Source organism: Aquarana catesbeiana, linkage group LG09 (assembly GCF_042186555.1).
Source record: "Aquarana catesbeiana isolate 2022-GZ linkage group LG09, ASM4218655v1, whole genome shotgun sequence".
Classification (NCBI taxonomy): Eukaryota; Metazoa; Chordata; class Amphibia; order Anura; family Ranidae; genus Aquarana; species Aquarana catesbeiana.
The window spans coordinates 79500272-79517044 of NC_133332.1; the positions used below are offsets into that span (position 1 = coordinate 79500272).

Below are 16773 nucleotides of genomic sequence, written 5' to 3' on the forward strand. Positions count from 1 at the left end.
TTTTTTTTTTTTTTTTCAAAGTGGGTTTACAACCACTTTAATGTGGAATGTATGTTCCTTGCTAAAGAACATTATTTTCTCTCAAATTGTTATGGGGTAGAGTTCCATTTTAATGCATTCCCTGCATTAAGGTAAAAATCACCCCACTAACTATTTCCCTTCCCCATCTGTCTAAAAACTTACCTGAGCCTGTAATGCCGCGTACACATGAGCGGACTTTATGGCAGACTTTGTCCTGCGGACTTTTCGACTGACTTTATGACGGACTTTCCGAATGAACGGACTTGCCTACACACGATCAACCAAAGTCCGACGGATTCGTACGTGATGACGTAAACCGGACTAAAACAAAGAAGTTGATAGCCAGTACCCAATAGCTGCCCTAGCGTCAGTTTTTGTCCGTCGGACTAGCATACAGACGAGTGGACTTTTCGACCGGACTCGAGTCCGTCGGACAGATTTGAAACATGTTTCATTTCTAGGTCCGTCAAACTTTTGAGAAAAAAAAGTCCGCTGGAGCCCACACACGATCGTATTGTCCGACGGACTCAGGTGCGCCAGACCAAGTATGCTGTAAAGTCCGGTCGTGTGTACGTGGCATAAGTGATCCAGCGCTGTGCCCGGCTGCAGTCTTTTCTCTCCTCTCTTCCTTTTCTTACAGGGACTCAGGTAGCAGTAGGAGTCATTGGCTCCTGTTGCAGTCAATCAAATGCTGTGAGGAGGGATCAGGAGGTGGGGCCGCACCACGCTGTGTGTGTCTGTGGAGCGAGCCCACAGGTGTCCATAGCAAGTGGCTTGCTGTGGTGCCACACAGAGAAGAGGAGAAGCCTGAAGCTCCAGCGGGGGACCCCAGAAGAGGAGGATCCGGGTTGCTCTATGCAAAACCGCTGCACAGAGCAGGTAAGTATAACATGTTTATTATTTTAATATAGAGAAATTCTAGACTTTACAATCACTTTAACTGATGTGATTGTACTGTGTGGATCTCTGTGTATGTTGTTTCTCATGTGTGTGTTCTGTCTGTTCTTTATTTTTTCTAGGCTGTTGACTCAGGACAGTTACAGATCATTCCATCTTATCACCAGAAGAACTGGACGAATTGGCTCTCAAATATCAGGTGGAAATTGAGTGTTTCACATGTTTTCTCAGTTTAAAATCATTTTACTGTTGGGAAGGTTCCTTTTTTTTTTTGCATTGCAATTTTCATTCTTAAAGGATAAGTTCACTTTAAAAAAAAAAAAAAATAATAATAAATGCACATTTTTTTGCAGGTAAAACAATTAGCATTTTATTTTTTGGAGCCTATAAAGCATTGCACCAGCGATCAGCAGATCACTGGTGCCATGCAGGTCTCTTGCAGATCTGTCAGTGTATCTGTGTATCTGTATATCCCATATGGGCAAGCAGATACAATCTGACAGGAAGAATCAACTACCACAGTGCCGTGGTAGTTCATTGAGAACTAATGTACAGGCCAACAACCACAAAGCATGTCGGGGCTTGTAGTTCATTCACACACAGAGCTGATTTTAAATAGTGACCGCTAGTATGGGGAACTACTCCCCATACTGCTGTCATGGGGTGGAGATTCGGTCAGCAGCTGCAGCATTGGGAACATTTTACATGTTCCACCCTAAAAACATTTTCCCAAAGGTGACCTTATCCTTTACAGCAGAACTCGCTATGTTAAATAGCCCCGCACATTTAAAGAAAAACCTTTAACATTTTGCAGCCATACTTGGGTTAAAGTGATTGTAAAGGTTCCTTTTTTATTTTTTAAAAATAACAAACATGTTATACTTACCTGCTCTGTGCAGTGGTTTTTCTCAGACCAGCACTAATACTCTTCTTTTGGGGTCCCACGCCGGCACTCCTGGCTTCTCCTGCCTTCCAAGTACCCTCATAGCAAGCCACTTGCTATTGGAGCATTCATGCGGGCTTAATCCCAAGCCGTACTGTGTGACACAAGCAGAGTGGCTTGGCCCCGTCCTCCGCTCCATCATTACTGGATTTTATTGACAGCAGCAGGAGCCAATAGCTTGAGTTCAGTGATGAGGGAGAGAGCAACACCACTGGATCTAAATTGGACTCAGGTAAGTAGTTGGGGGTGGGGGGGGGCAAGGGTTTTTTTTTTTTTTACTACTACTTTGATACTAAAGTCTGTGTTTTTTTGTTAACATGTTATACTTACCTGATCTGTGAAATGGTTTTGCACAGAGTAGCCCAGATCCTCCTCTTCTCAGGTGCCACTTTGGTCCTGGCCACTCCTGGCCCCTCCCTCCTGTAGAGTGCCCCCACAGTAAGCAGCTTGCTATGGGCGCACCCAAGCCGCTGCTCTGTGTGTCCATTCAGACACCGAGCCACGGCTCAGCCCCTCCCCCTCTCCTCGTTGGCTCACTGAATTTGATTGACAGCAGTGGAAGCCAATGGCGATTCACTGCTGTCTCAGCCAATGAGGAGGGAGAGTCCCGGATAGCCAAGTCTTTTGCACAACATCGCTGGATAGAGACGGGGCTCAGGTAAGTATTAGGGGGGCTGCTACACACAAAAGGCTTTTTATATTAACCGCTTTAATGCAGAGAATGCACTAAGGTAAAAAAAAATTTCAGTCTTTACAAACACTTTTAATTCTGTGCCTCGCAAAAAATGCAGTGGTGCTTTACTTTCGACTTTTATGATGGCCATCATCCCCGAGCCTGCTTTCTGTGATCTGTGAGCTCAGGCTGTTATGGACCCTCCCCAGGAATCACGCAGTTCTGGGCTCACAGTACTGCTGCACGGAATGCTAGAAGACCATCATCAGTCTTCCTAAAGTAATCTACTTCTATTTTGCCTTCTTCCCCCTCATCAACATGCTAATGACATTTTTAAATAAAGTCGACCCATTTTCATTACACACCTTGTTTTAGATCCAATGATGTCATCACTAGGTCACTGTACATCTCTATGCAATGCAGGCAGATAATGGCTGGTTGAAGGGTCCGATAGGATGCTGTACATAGCTTCCTGTAAATATCACTGCACCTTGTCTCGGCACTCCTCATGTGCCCTTAGCCTTGATGTAAGTGATGGGCTGGTGAAGTTCTGCATATATAAAATTTAGGGTAATGACACTGGCTGTAATATAAAATGATTTCAGGATATTTAAAGGAATATGTGACTGGATAGGTTTGGTTTGTTCTCCTTATACTTGCTTGGAGTTTAGCTTTAAGCTGTTAATGTAACATTGTATTGTATAAGCCATCAAAGAGTAGTTAGTGGTCGCAAAGCCTTAAGGGTTTTCACCTTAATGCATTCTATACATTCTATGCATTCTATACATTCTATACATTCTATACATTCTATACATTCTGTACATTCTATGAAATACCTTCTGTGCGGCAGCTCCCCCAGACCCCCCCCCTTTTTTCTTACTGAAACCCGATCCAGCGATGTGCACGAGCGCAGCGTCTCCTGACGCTGTCTCCTCATTGGACAGATTGATAGCAGCAGGAGACGTGTTTAATTTTTTTTAATAAAGACCCATCCCCACACCCATTAAAAAAAAATAATTCTACTTACCTTAAAGCTGAACTTACTCTGCTTTCATTGCACACTGTGAACTTCTCACAATTTAGAAGCTGCAGCAGAGCCCACCTCATTTCCTGTCTGGAGGACATCAAGCATTATCTAGCACTTTACTCCTCAGCCTGACTGTTCCTGGCCCACCCCTTTATTTATTGGATTTTAGTTCTTACAATCATGAAGGTTCAGCATTACCCAGGATGGTCTATATACAAATCCAGCCTGCCTAGGAATGCACACTCCTCACAGACTGGCTTCCACCTGTCAAGACTTTTTTGATTTTACTTGATTGCAATACATAAGATTAAAGCTGTAATTAAACTGGTAGTTGTAGTGTCTGCTCTGTAAAGCCTAGTACTTGTGTTGGATGTCGGGCAGCATTGACCTGTTCAATAGAAACCAGCTGACATTTGGTCCGTGTGTACAACAGACAGGTCAAGAGAAGCCGGCCCTTCGGAACAGGACCGAAAAAGGTCTGCCGATCGGCACCCAATCAGTGCTGTCAGTGTCTGTTCTGGCAGGGGGCCGTCCGCCTGTCAGGACACAATGGCTTAGCAGGAGAGATCACTGTACTAACATCGGATTGTTAGTACAGCGGCTCCTCCCGAGCTCTTCAGTTTTTTTTTTTTTTTTCGTTCAGCCTGCTGGGTTGAACAAAAAACAAACGCCTAGTGTGCACCAGGCTTAAAGCGGAGGTCCCCCCACCCCTGAAAAAATTAAAAGCCAGCAGCTACACATACTGCAGCTGCTGACTTTTGATAATAGTTCACTTACCTGTCCTGGAGTCCAGCGATGTCGACACTGCAGCTGATGATTCCATTGGCTGTCAGGTGCTACTGCCACCATTGCCGGTAAGGGAACCCGATAGTGAAGCATTACGACGTCACGCTGGGCCCCTACTGCGCATGCGCGAGGCACCGCTGAGCTCTCCTACTGCCCGGCGGCGGAGGAGGGAGGAGAAGGGGGCCGAGCTGCTGACATAATGCACCATGGCCTGGTCTCCCAGAAGTGTGTCCCCGCTTCCCCCCTGAAAGGTGCCAAATGTGGCACCGGGGGGGGGGGGGGGGGGAATTAGCGGACGTTCCACTTTTGGGTGTAACTCCGCTTTAAGATCAAGGGAGGAGCTAAAGGAACTTCGCTTGATTTCCTCATCAACACAGTCCATGTTGATGGAGGTGCCCCCCCTGCCAAGCCATTGTCTTCTCCCGGCACTGGAAGCCGTCCCTGCTGGGAGAAGACAGTGATTATTGCTAGCAGCTATAATAGTCACTAGCAATAATCGCAAATAAAATCCGATAGGCTTGTTGTACCCAGGTTGATCTGCAGATCAACTTGGTACATTCAGCCTGCCCATACATGGTTCGAATCAAGGCTGGTTCCTGCTTAGCCGGCCAAGATTTGAACCACCAGGATAAGATGTTGCATTTTTGTTTTAAAAAAAAAAATATCTGTGCAAAAAAAATCAGTACGCCCCTCCAAAGCATGCACGTTTCCCCATGTTTTGTCTTTTTAAAAACACTGCAAGCAAGGAAAAAATACTTGTTGATCTGCCAGGAATTCAGTGAACTGGAGAGGAGGAGAGCAGGAATTGTTCTGTAGTCCTAACATGCATCCTGCCTTAGGATGACAACACTGCTCCTCCATAGCTACAGTACAGTAAATGAGTGTTGTCACCCTAGGACAGAAGTGTGTCATTGGCAGGATCACCAGGTGAAAATAAAGCATAGAAAGCCTGAAAAAAAAGAAAGCTAATGTAGCTGCCCCATTCCAGGTCTGGTAAACTGTAATTTATTAATTTATTGCATTTTTTCCAGGGGTTTAGATAAACTTTGAAAAGTGATTTTTTTTTTCTCCCATTTTTAAGTGACTGGTGCGTGTCTCGGCAGCTATGGTGGGGACATCAGATTCCTGCTTATCTTGTGACTCTTCCGGAGATGCAGGTAAATGCATTTCAAATGAAGGCAAATTGATCTGGTTTTCCAAGTGTATTGCACTTCTCTGTACCCTATGGAAATAGACACTGACACTGTCTTAGAATTTCATGTCTAACTTGTCCAACTTGCTCTGCCTAGATCACTAGTGAGAATGAAGGATTCTGGGTAGCCGCTCACACTGAGGAGGAGGCCAGGAAAAAAGCTGCCAAGTCCTTGGGAAAGGCAGAGCGTGAGCTCATCGTGAAGAGAGGTCAGGAGCGAGTTTACTGTCTCTGAACACTTGTACAATTTTATGGATGCTTGACCTTTCAGCATCCAATGATCTGTGTAGTATCTTCCATCCCTGTAAGTGTATTTCCACTTGTGCATCCAAGTTGGGATAACACCCACTTTATATTTTGGTACACATTCACTTAGCATAACTTATTGATAAATCCTACCTAGCTTTCTCCTTTTATGTAATGTTAGGAAGGGGCCAGGGAGTTATGTTTACCATAATTAACCCTGCCTGTACTGTGCTGGCTGATTGTCATTATCAGTTGTAAAATAGACGTGCACACTGTCTGTCATAACAAAAGTTGTTAAAGAGGAAGTAAAGTCTTCCCTTTTAATTGTACCTACGGGTAAGCCTATAATAAGGCTTACCAAGAGATACTGTAAATATCCCCTAAACTTGCACCGTTTTATGAGATATTTACTATATACGCCAACGTCATCAGCGAATGCTCTCTGAAGAAATGGCCACCCGTGCCGTTTCTTCAGGGCCCTGTGCCGTGACCGGCAGCTCCCGTGCGCATGCGTGGGAGTGACGTCATCGCGGCTCCGTCCAATCACAGCGCCGGAGCCCTCAAACCTTGAAGAAGCTCAGAGGAAAATGTCAGCCGTCTCAGTGGGGTGCGGGCGCTGCTGAGAGCGCTTAGTTTTAAGGTACGTTTTTCATAATGAGCTAGTATGCGATGCAAACTAGCTCATTGTGCCTTTTTGTCTTACAGTTGTTTTTTTATAGGGTTTACAACCTCTTTTTAAAGGGCTCAGGACGAGAGACAAACAATGTTCTCAACACTACCCTTCCCTGTGATTGCCTAAGAGACAACAGTTCAAAAGTGCAAGAGTATTGTCCATAAAATATTATGGTGTACTGCCGCTATAAATGTCCAAGATGTTTTTATTAAAACATGTTGCTTGGAAATGTATAGAAATGTTTGTTCAAGAAATGTATGGTGACCAGGTACAGAAGGACTGTGTAATAAATCTCACCAGGTCAGCGGAAATTTGAAGGGAAAAAAATCTAAACAAAAGGAACGCCACCAAGGTTGTCCGCAAAGTCAGGCCTAAGGCAAAAAGGAAAATGCGCCTGCCCAAAGCACGAGGGCCATGGCCGCCATTCACACCAGAGGAGATCAGAAGCCAGATAACACATGGATGGCCAAGATGGCCCCACTTGCCCCACCCCTCCTTATATTACCATATGCCTTATATAAACCAACGTTTTGAGCAGCTGTCTGGGCAAGATATCTCACATTTACTGGGTCCATTATGCAGGTAAGCCAAATCCAATTTTGACAAGATAGGTGGCCACAGGCCCCCTTTTTTCTACACCCATACAACCATAACATCTGGGTATTATCATTACTCCACATTTTTTTTTCTTCCTTTTTCCTTTTTGTCTTAGGCCTGACTTTGCGGACACCCCTGGTGGCGTTCCTTTTGTCAAGATTTTTCCCTTCAAATTTCCACCGACCTGGTGAGATCAGTTACACAGTGCTTCTGTACTTGGTTAACATACATTTCTTGAACAATTCAAATGCATTTTTTTCAACTTTAACCTCGTAGATCCAGCGAGGGGGTTGACCAATCCGGACCCTCCCTCTTTGACCATCCATTCTGACTTCCTATGGGATTTGGGGCCAGGCTGGGTGTGGGATTCCTGCAGGACTGACTGCAACAACACTATATGTGCACAATCTGGTATATGAAGTGCCTGGTGTAAAATATTGTCTATACTGCATAGAATTCATGAAGGTAAAAAACCTTCTGCCTTTGCAGCGACTTTAAATTTTGTCCAATACAAGGTAAAATGTATCTCCTGTCCTAGCTCCTATTCCAGCCCTTATTTATCCCATGAACTTGGGCAGTCTTATGGCTAAACTTTCAACAAATATTTAAAGCAGATCTTCGTTTTTTTTTGTTTTTTTTTTTTATGCTGCTCTGCACCCGTTAAAAACAGCAACCTTTGCTTCAATTTTATTTTTGAATATGGAACTGGAATTGATTTCTCATTTTTCTTAATCACCTTAGATGAAGATGTTCTGGACACTTGGTTTTCATCTGCTCTCTTCCCATTTGCCATGTTGGGATGGCCAGAGAATGTGAGTACTGTCCCTTGTCTGTGTAGTATGATCCTTCTTTTATGTTGGGGTGTCATCAGGTAGTTAGTAATAAGCATTCAGGAGATCTTGCATGTGTATTATGAACAAGGCTGCTTTTTCTTCCTATTAGTATTTCATACTAATGCCATGAGAAGAACCTCACCCCAGACATTAATCTTTACTAACAGACAGAGCCGTTGGCTAAAGCAAACAGAAAAAGAGTATGTGGTTTAAAATAAGACAACCATATTTTTTAAAAAGGCAATCGCATAGCACCCCAGACACACAAAACTTTCTGTTTCAGTCTTGGATGCGGTAGGTGGGTTAGAACTTTTTTTCTTTAAGTATTTGTTGTTGTTTGTAGCTCTGTTAAGGAAATTTCACCCTCGCTTTCTGACCTAGTAATGACATTGTCAGTCTAATTCAAACTTTCAAGACAGATTTGAATGTGATGAAAGATGATTGCCAGTCCAATAAAGTTATATATATATATTTTTTTAAAGTTATATTTTTATTATTGTATATACTCGAGTATAAGTCGATCCAGATATATACCTGAGGCACCTACTTTTACCACAAAAAACGGGAAAACGTATTGACTCGAGTACAAGCCGAGGGTGAGAAATGCAGCAGCTACTGTAAGTGGAATAGAGGGTCAACAATGCCCATCTGCAGCTGCATACCTCAGTGCCCATTGCATGCCTCAGTGCCCATTGCATACCTCAGTGCCCATTGCATGCCTCAGTGCCCATTGCATGCCTCAGTGCCCATTGAATGACTCAGTGTCCATTGCATTAGGATAATCATTCACACAGCACACTAGGTGCTGCATGCCTCTGTCACAGTGTACTACATGGCTTTTGGGTACTGACTTTGTTATGGCTGTACTGTGTTACAGTTTGTATCACTCAGTACAGCTATAAATTAACAAAGTCCGTACCCAAAAGCCATGTAGCACACTGTGACAGAGCCATGCAGCACCTAGTGTGCTGTGTGAATGATTATCCTAATGCTAAACATCATAAGGCACTGTGAGGATTCTGCAGCAACATTACAATATGCAATTCTAGTCCCCACTCACTGTGTCCTGCCAGTGCCATGCTATCCGCCGGCGCCGCCGCCTTCAGGATTCGTTTTACATCTCCCACTCCCTGACAGTCACCTCACATAGTCGCGGCACCTGAGCAATAGTGTGCATGACAGTCAGATCACTCCGCCGCCCGAGAGCAGCCGGTCAGATCTTCCTGAACATGCGGCGCAATGCTGATAATGTACATGCGCCAAAACAGAAAAAAAAAGTCCCTGCATTGCTCCCACCTGTATAAATGCATTTATACACCCCCCTAAGCTAACAGGGGTGGGGGTGTAGCTTAGTAGGAAGGGCTAGTATTTTTCATCAGCGGCCCTGCCAGCAGTCATTGTTCAGTGTTCCGCCTATCACGGACATCCTCTCATCCTCATCCGTGGGATGAGGACGAGAGGACGTCCGTGATAGGCTGAACACTGACTCACTGCTGGGAAACTGAGTGTTCCCCAATCACGGACGAGGAGGAGGAGGAGGAGGAGGAGGCACGGCTTTTGAACACTGGGATGGCTGCCCTCTGACTGCATGACACGCTGATCAGGTAGGCAGACGGCAGTGACTCGAGTATAAGCCGAGTGGGGGCACTTTCAGCACAAAAGAATGTGCTGAAAAACTCAGCTTATGCTCAATATATACGGTATATATTGTTTCTTTTATCATATGTTTATTCCCAGTTTGCCGTTTTTACTGCTATTGATTGTTTCTAAGACCTGAAATTTGGAAGCCCCAAACAAATGGCAAGCAGCAAAGGATTAGTCACCAGCATTGCCTATAGACTCTCTAACTTATTTTTTCCACCAGTACTGATTTTTCATGCCCACCATGTTGTGTTTATGTCTGGAGGTGGCCTTATAGATGGGCAGGATTTGCTTCTATTTGTCGATATGTCATGGCTGCCCATCCACCCCCCCCCCCGTGTTGAATGGTGATCTGGTGACTGGTGGGAAAAACAGACCCACAAAATAAAGTAAAAGCAGGTAGATGCTTGCCCTGTAGATCCTCAGACACAGCTTCCTTTCCAGCAAGGAGATCAGTGAACAGCACAATAGCGACAGGTATACAATGCTTTAGATCAGGGGTGTCCAACCTGCCGCCAAGACAGCCATGAATGTGGCCCAACACAAAATCGTAACGTACTTTCCCACTCTTCACAATCGCACCTTATTCATGTCATCAGTTTTTGGCGGCACCTATATTTGTGAGCAACAATTTTCAAGGATGAAGCTTACGAAGGGCAAAATTGGAACCAAAATATCTGAGCACCTACTACAGCCAGCCATTGAACCACATAATTATGTTTTAGTTTATCAAACACAGCATCATATATCACACTAGTTTTATATTGCCCTCTTTTACTTTTGCATGGGGATTCTTCAAAAAGTTTCTGCACCGTTTTTGTTGGAAACTTTTTGAAGACCCCTCATAATAAAAAATATTTATAGTATAGTTTATTACTCAGATAACTACATTATCTTTATCAGTGACTATTAATGTGTGACCCGCCCAACTTTTTCTGCTCATCAGATATCCTTATTGTTAATGTATTTTATGTGTGGCCCAAGACGATTCCTCTTCTTCCAATGTGGCCCAGGAAGGTCAAAAGGTTGGACACCCCTACTTTAGACTCACACTGCTGGCATACAGCTATGAGGCTAGGCACCCTCACACACCAGTAAATTTCAAGGTACTGCTTCTGCAAAATGAGCATTTCTAGATGTTCTTCCAAAGAGAGCAAAACTTAACTTTTTCTTGTTCAGGTCCAGTCTAAACTTGAGTCTGTTCCTTCCACAGACAAGAGATATGAAAGAATTTTATCCCAACTCTCTGCTGGAAACTGGCAGCGATCTGCTTTTCTTCTGGGTTGCGCGGATGGTTATGTTAGGAGAGCAGCTGACAGGACAGTTACCATTTAAAGAGGTAAGTCATACTAATGCTGTGTATTTCATGGGCCATACAACGCCATACACTTCAACAGGACATTGCATTGTGCAGTCCACAAAACATTCTCTTATGTGATTGTGCAGTAGAAGTATTGCAGGGATCAGAGTTTCATAAAGGAGGTCTTGGGTGAAGGCACAGATCTGCTGTGAAATCTTTGCATAAGGACTGAGTTATGCTTTACTTGTGTGCTCCAGCATGACCAGACGCAGCTCTGTGACGGAACCTGTGGTCTCTGACAGCTTGAGGAACGTGATGCGTTAGGGTACTTCACCTAGTGACCCACCCAGATCTGTAAAGGTCAGCATGTACTTGTGACAATATCTTATAAGAAAAGTTTGATGTTTCCAAGTGTTTGGAAAACTAACCGTACTATTCTATAGTTACAGTAGGAGAATTATGGAAGATGGGGTTAAAGACTAACTCCACTTTCCCCTATAGGTGATCTATGTACATTACAAGGATTTTAACAAACTCTGCTGCAGATTCCTACCTTTTGTTCTGAAGAAATAGCTGTTTGTGTCCATGTGCTGAGTGAATCTGTATGGAAGTGATGTTATAATTCTCAATCAGCTGCAGGGCTCTAATACAGAAAGTGGCAAGGTCTACATCACTTTAGATGTGATTTCCCTTTGGGGGTATCTCACCAAAAATAACATTTTTGTTGCAGGGGATGCCAAAAATCATACTTGTATCTTAGTGCAAACTTCTGGAAAAATCAGTAAGCCAATCACACAAGCAAGAAATTACGTTTCTGAGGGGGGGTTTCTATGCACCATCCTTGGCATTAGCCCTTAGGCCTCATTCACAAGGGTGTACTTAAGCGTACATCAATGCAAAGCGCTGTGTTTGCCCCCCAGGATGCACAGGCATGCCGGCAATCCCATTTAAGTCTATTGAGGCCGAGTGTTTGCATGGACACCAATTTTTCATCCATGTGGGTGCAAGTGCATGTCCCCAAACTCACACAGTCTGTGTTCAGTGACACGCACCCACAGAGATATCAAATTGAGAGCAGCAGCTGTTCTGTGCAACTGCTGCACCCCAAAAGACATGAATGGGACTGCCTGGACGTTCATACATGGAACACCTGTGCATCCCGTGTTTGCAAACATGGCCCTTTGCATGTACATACGCTTAAATACGCCAGTGTGAACAAGATCTTAGCTTGTTGCTATGCTTCATACTGTGGAATACAGCATAATAATATGGTTGTATATGTGCTCAGGTATTTCTGCATTCGATGGTCCGAGATGCCCATGGAAGGAAGATGAGCAAGTCTCTGGGAAATGTTCTTGATCCTCTGGATGTGATGACTGGAATAAGTCTAGAGGTACAAAGATAACTAGGAGAGACTTCTTCTTCTGACCACCCCTGTTCCTCCATGTCTTAACTCTTCTGCTCTTTCTTTAGCAATTGAGAGAGAAGTTAAAGGAAGGGAATTTGGATCCACGGGAGTTTAAAGTGGCAGAAGCTGGACTAGTAAGAAAAGCCGAGTTTCACGTATAGTAAAATCCTTGTGTCTCTGAAGTGTTTGCTTACAATGTTTGTCACTTTTAGGCAGTTTTTCTAGGGAAATGATTTTACATAATAGATCTGCTATATTTAAGGTAGAAAGGAGGAAGTAATAAGAAACGCTGAGAAGACAGCTAGCTGAGCTTTCATTGATTTTTTTTGATTGATTTTCTCCAATGCCACTTGGAAATACAGATTGAAACCCAGTGGAATAGCACAATGGAAGTATGCACATGTCATACCTGAGGGGCCGCTGTGGAAGCTGACAGTCTCTTTAGTAGTTGGCACTTCTACAGTGACGATCTCCTGGGTTCTGTTTAAGAAGCTTCCTTTCTGCACACTGATCACCAGCATTTTTTGTTTTCAATAAATATAAGGTTTCGTCTTATTAAACAAGGTGGGGAGGAAGGGCAGTGACGTCAAGTTCTTCGCCTGGTCCAGTTAAGAGAATGCCTTTGTTGTTCTTTGAAAAAAAATAAATACAAGGAGTTCTATGAATGGCTGCAGTGCTGAGTGAGCGACCCCCTGTGATCAGCGTGGGGGGGGGGGATCGGCTTGCACAGGGCCTAGAAGATTGCGGTTATCACTGTGGTAGCCCTGACCACCTGACCAGTACAGCGATTGTCAGCTTCCCCAGCAACCCTCAGATATGAGATGTACATACTTACATTGGCCCAAGCCAGACTAATGTAACTATGTGATACAGATCATTCCTGGAGTTCAGATTTAAAGTGGATGTAAACCCTCACATATACCCATTGAAGTGACTGGCCTCAGATGATACACAGAGATAAAACAAATCCTCCTACATAAGTTCTACCTGTTTATCTGCGGTCTTCTCTACATCCGTTCAAAGTCCAGAATTTATAAAGCTTGTCTGAGATGTTAAAAAAAAGGGGGCATAGAGCTGAAGTTACATTCTGCAGAGCTCAGTGAGGAGAGCTGATCGGAAGGAAGGGACACACCCTCCTTCACACAGGAAGAGCTGAGGCTGTCAATCAGCTGGAGCTCCCTCCTCTGTCACCATTTTTCTTCTGGTGTCAGGAAAACTTGCCAGAAGTGACTCATGCTGATGACAGAGGAACGAAAAGCAGCAGACAGAAATAACATTTAGTACTTTTCATTGAGACAAGTACACACTATAGAGGGATATACTTTGTTCATATAATATGTCTGAAGTTTACAAGCACTTTAAGGACAGAAATAGTAAAAATAGACCTTAAAGCGGGGTTCCACCCACTTTTTTTTTTTTTTTTTTATTGGCACCCGTTCTTTTGCTATGAATTAAATACTCAAAAGAATGTTTGTAATAAATTTGCTATTCAAGTACATCTTTTTTTAATTTACCTACCTTTGTTTTCTGCTTCCTGAGAGCTTCCATCTTGATTGTGGGCATGTGAAGAAAAAAGTCCTGCTGCCCACAGGTGAGACGGCATCGGCTGTAATCCTGAAGGCAATCCCAGGAAGGAGTAGGGTGCACGCCCTGCCACTGCAGCAGTCAGCATGTAAATGGCAAATTCTGGCTAGGCTGCACTCCCACACAACACATAGTGTCAAAAGCTTTATTGGAAACCATAAAAGTACAGGATGGGTAGAAGTGGGGGGATGAGAATGAACGAGGTTGACGCGTTTCACACAATTTACGCGCTTTGTCAAAACCACCAAAGGTTTTTATTTGGTTTCCAATAAAGCTTTTGACACTATTCGTTGTGTGGGAGTTCAGCCTATCCGGAATTTGCTAATCACTTGATTGTGGGCATGTCAAGCCCACTAGGACTCTGTTCCGGGATAAGGTGCTGCTGGCTACCCAGCATGCACCTCCCGATCTTGCGCATTTTACACAGGGCGAGGCGCAAGAATAGTATTTTATTGCCATCACAACAGGTGGCGATGGAGGAAGTGCCCGCCCCGTTGTTATGGCAATGCAATCCTGTGGCGATGCCCACTGACTCCTGGGAACGATGACGCACATCTCCCAGGAGCAGAGGCGTCGCAGGAAATGATGTACATCGCCGCGGCCTAGAAGGAGGCAGAATACAGGAAACACACTAGCAACAAGCCACAAACAATAAGCAAAAAAAATAAATTGCCTAATGTTGTTCAACTTGCAGGAATGGACAGATTGAGATAAAGATTAAATCATGGGTGGACCTCTGCTTTAAGCCCGTTTTGACTTTTTAACCTAGACTGTTGCCTGTCTGTGTCTATGTTCCTCAAAATATGGAGGAAACCATTAAGGGGATATATTTACAACATGTTTGTTCTTGAGTTTAGATATCCTTTAATGCAGTATTCAAAAGACCAATAACCAGCTATCTTAGCTAAGTGGCACATTTGTGGTATATAACGAGGAGTTGGATCTCCATATTCAGCAGTAAAGAGCTGTGTTCAGACTGCTCTGTGATAGTTCTGTCCTGGTCAAAGAATGGATTCTCAGAGGATCATGGACTATACAAGGAGAAGACTCTTTATAACAACATGTCTATTTCTTGCCAGTTAAAAGATTACCCCAACGGGATCCCTGAGTGTGGTACGGATGCCCTTAGATTTGCTCTCTGCTCTCACAGAGTACAAGGTGAGAAGAATCCTCTACTTTACACTCTACACTTTATTTGTCTAAATGTTTGTTAGTAATTGGACTGATGTATGTGTTGATCATTTTTCCCAATAGTATTTGCTATAAAGTTAAAGGAAATAACAAACCTGTTATACTTACTTGCTCTGTGTAATGGTTTTGCACAGAGCAGCCCGATCCTCCTCTTCTCAGGTCCTCCACCAGTGCTCTGGGCTCCTCCCTCCTACTGGGTGCCCCCCTAGCAAGCCACTTGCTAAGGGGGCACTCATGCATGCTTGCCCTCTGTGTGTCCATTGCCTCGCTCCCTCCTCACTGGCTGTGATTGACAGTACTGGGAGCCAATGGCTCCTGCTGCTGTGTCTGAGCCAATGAAGAGAGAAAGAGAGCCGGGAGAGCAGCTGCTCTCATGCACATTGCTGGATCGAGATTGGGCTTAGGAAAGTGTACAGAGTGGGCTGGTGGGGAGCTGCACACAGAAGGTTATTTGCATACTATGCATGAAGGTAAAAAAACCTTCAGCCTTTAGAACCACTTTAACCACATGCCGACCAGCCGCCGCAGTTGTACTGCGGCAGAATGGCATGGCTGGGCGAAGCGACGTTATGTAACGTCGCTTCGCCCTGTGGCCACTAGGGGGCACGTGCTCGCCGCTCCCCGAGCCGCTGCGAGTGACTGGTGGTTTCGATCACCGCCGGGCTCCCGCGTTCGTGCGGGGCACACTGGAACCCGGAACTGTGTGTGTAAACACACAGTTTCCGGTTCTCTGAGGGGAGAACTGACAGGTTGTCTGTTCATACAGAGTATGAACAGCGATCTGTTAGTTTCCCTGCAGTCCCCTCCCCCCTTCAGTTAGAACACAATCTAGGACACACATTAACCCCTTCACTGCCCCCTAGTGTTAACCCCTTCACCGCCAGTGACATTTTTATAGTAATCAATGCTTTTTTAATCGCACTGATCGCTGTATTGATGTCAAAATGTGTCAAAATTGTCCGACGTGTCCGCCATAATGTCGCAGTCACGATAAAAATCGCTGATCGCTAGTAGAAAAAAAATTATTAATAAAAATGCCATAAAACTATCCCTTATTTTGTAGACGCTATAACTTTTACGCAAACGAATCAATAAACGCTTATCGCGATTTTTTTGGCCTAAACTGAGGAAAATGGGGTTTTTTTATATATTTTTTGGTGATATTTATTATAGCAAAAAGTAAAAAATAATGATTTTTTTTTTCAAAATTGTCGCTCTTTTTTTGTTTATAGCCCAAAAAATAAAAACTGCAGAGGTGATCAAATACCACCAAAAGAAAGCTCTAGTTGTGGGAAAAAAAGGACGTCAGTTTTGTTTGGGAGCCACGTCGCACGACCGCGCAATTGTCAGTTAAAGCGACGCAGTGCCGAATTGCAAAAAGTTCTCTGGTCTTTGGCCAGCCAAATGGTCCGGGGCTGAAACGGCTAAAGAGAAACTGCAGTCTGCTCACGTAATTTGTATTAAGACCATCTTTGCCATTCTGAAGCTTCCCTCCAACCACTTTGCATATTATTTTATATATACTGTGATTCTGTACTTGCCAAATTTGCTGCAGAAATCTCCCTCCACTGAGTCTGGCTGCAACCATTTTAACTGTGGGCAGCTGAAGCTGCTGCCTGTTCACTTCCTGGATATACACAGACACAGAGGCACACCTGCAGCTCTCATTGGCCCTCTAATGACTCATCACCCCTCCCTTCCTGGAAAACTCTCACAAGAGTGAGAGAGAGAGCTGTGCATGATGTCATAAGCCTAAGATTT

The 16773-nt window shown here is 44.1% G+C and overlaps 1 protein-coding gene across 2 annotated transcripts in view; it reads left to right on the top strand.

Moving 5' to 3' along the window:
• Nucleotides 1–16773, top strand: part of VARS2 (valyl-tRNA synthetase 2, mitochondrial) — an 86564-nt gene that overhangs the window by 38429 nt on the left and 31362 nt on the right. For both annotated transcript variants that reach the window (XM_073598865.1, XM_073598866.1), the window contains exons 16-23: nucleotides 1041–1117; nucleotides 5429–5504; nucleotides 5637–5748; nucleotides 7797–7867; nucleotides 10743–10868; nucleotides 12118–12222; nucleotides 12303–12371; nucleotides 14901–14979. In XM_073598865.1, the coding sequence (XP_073454966.1) occupies nucleotides 1041–1117; nucleotides 5429–5504; nucleotides 5637–5748; nucleotides 7797–7867; nucleotides 10743–10868; nucleotides 12118–12222; nucleotides 12303–12371; nucleotides 14901–14979 (715 nt within the window). The remainder of the gene's footprint in view (nucleotides 1–1040; nucleotides 1118–5428; nucleotides 5505–5636; nucleotides 5749–7796; nucleotides 7868–10742; nucleotides 10869–12117; nucleotides 12223–12302; nucleotides 12372–14900; nucleotides 14980–16773) is intronic.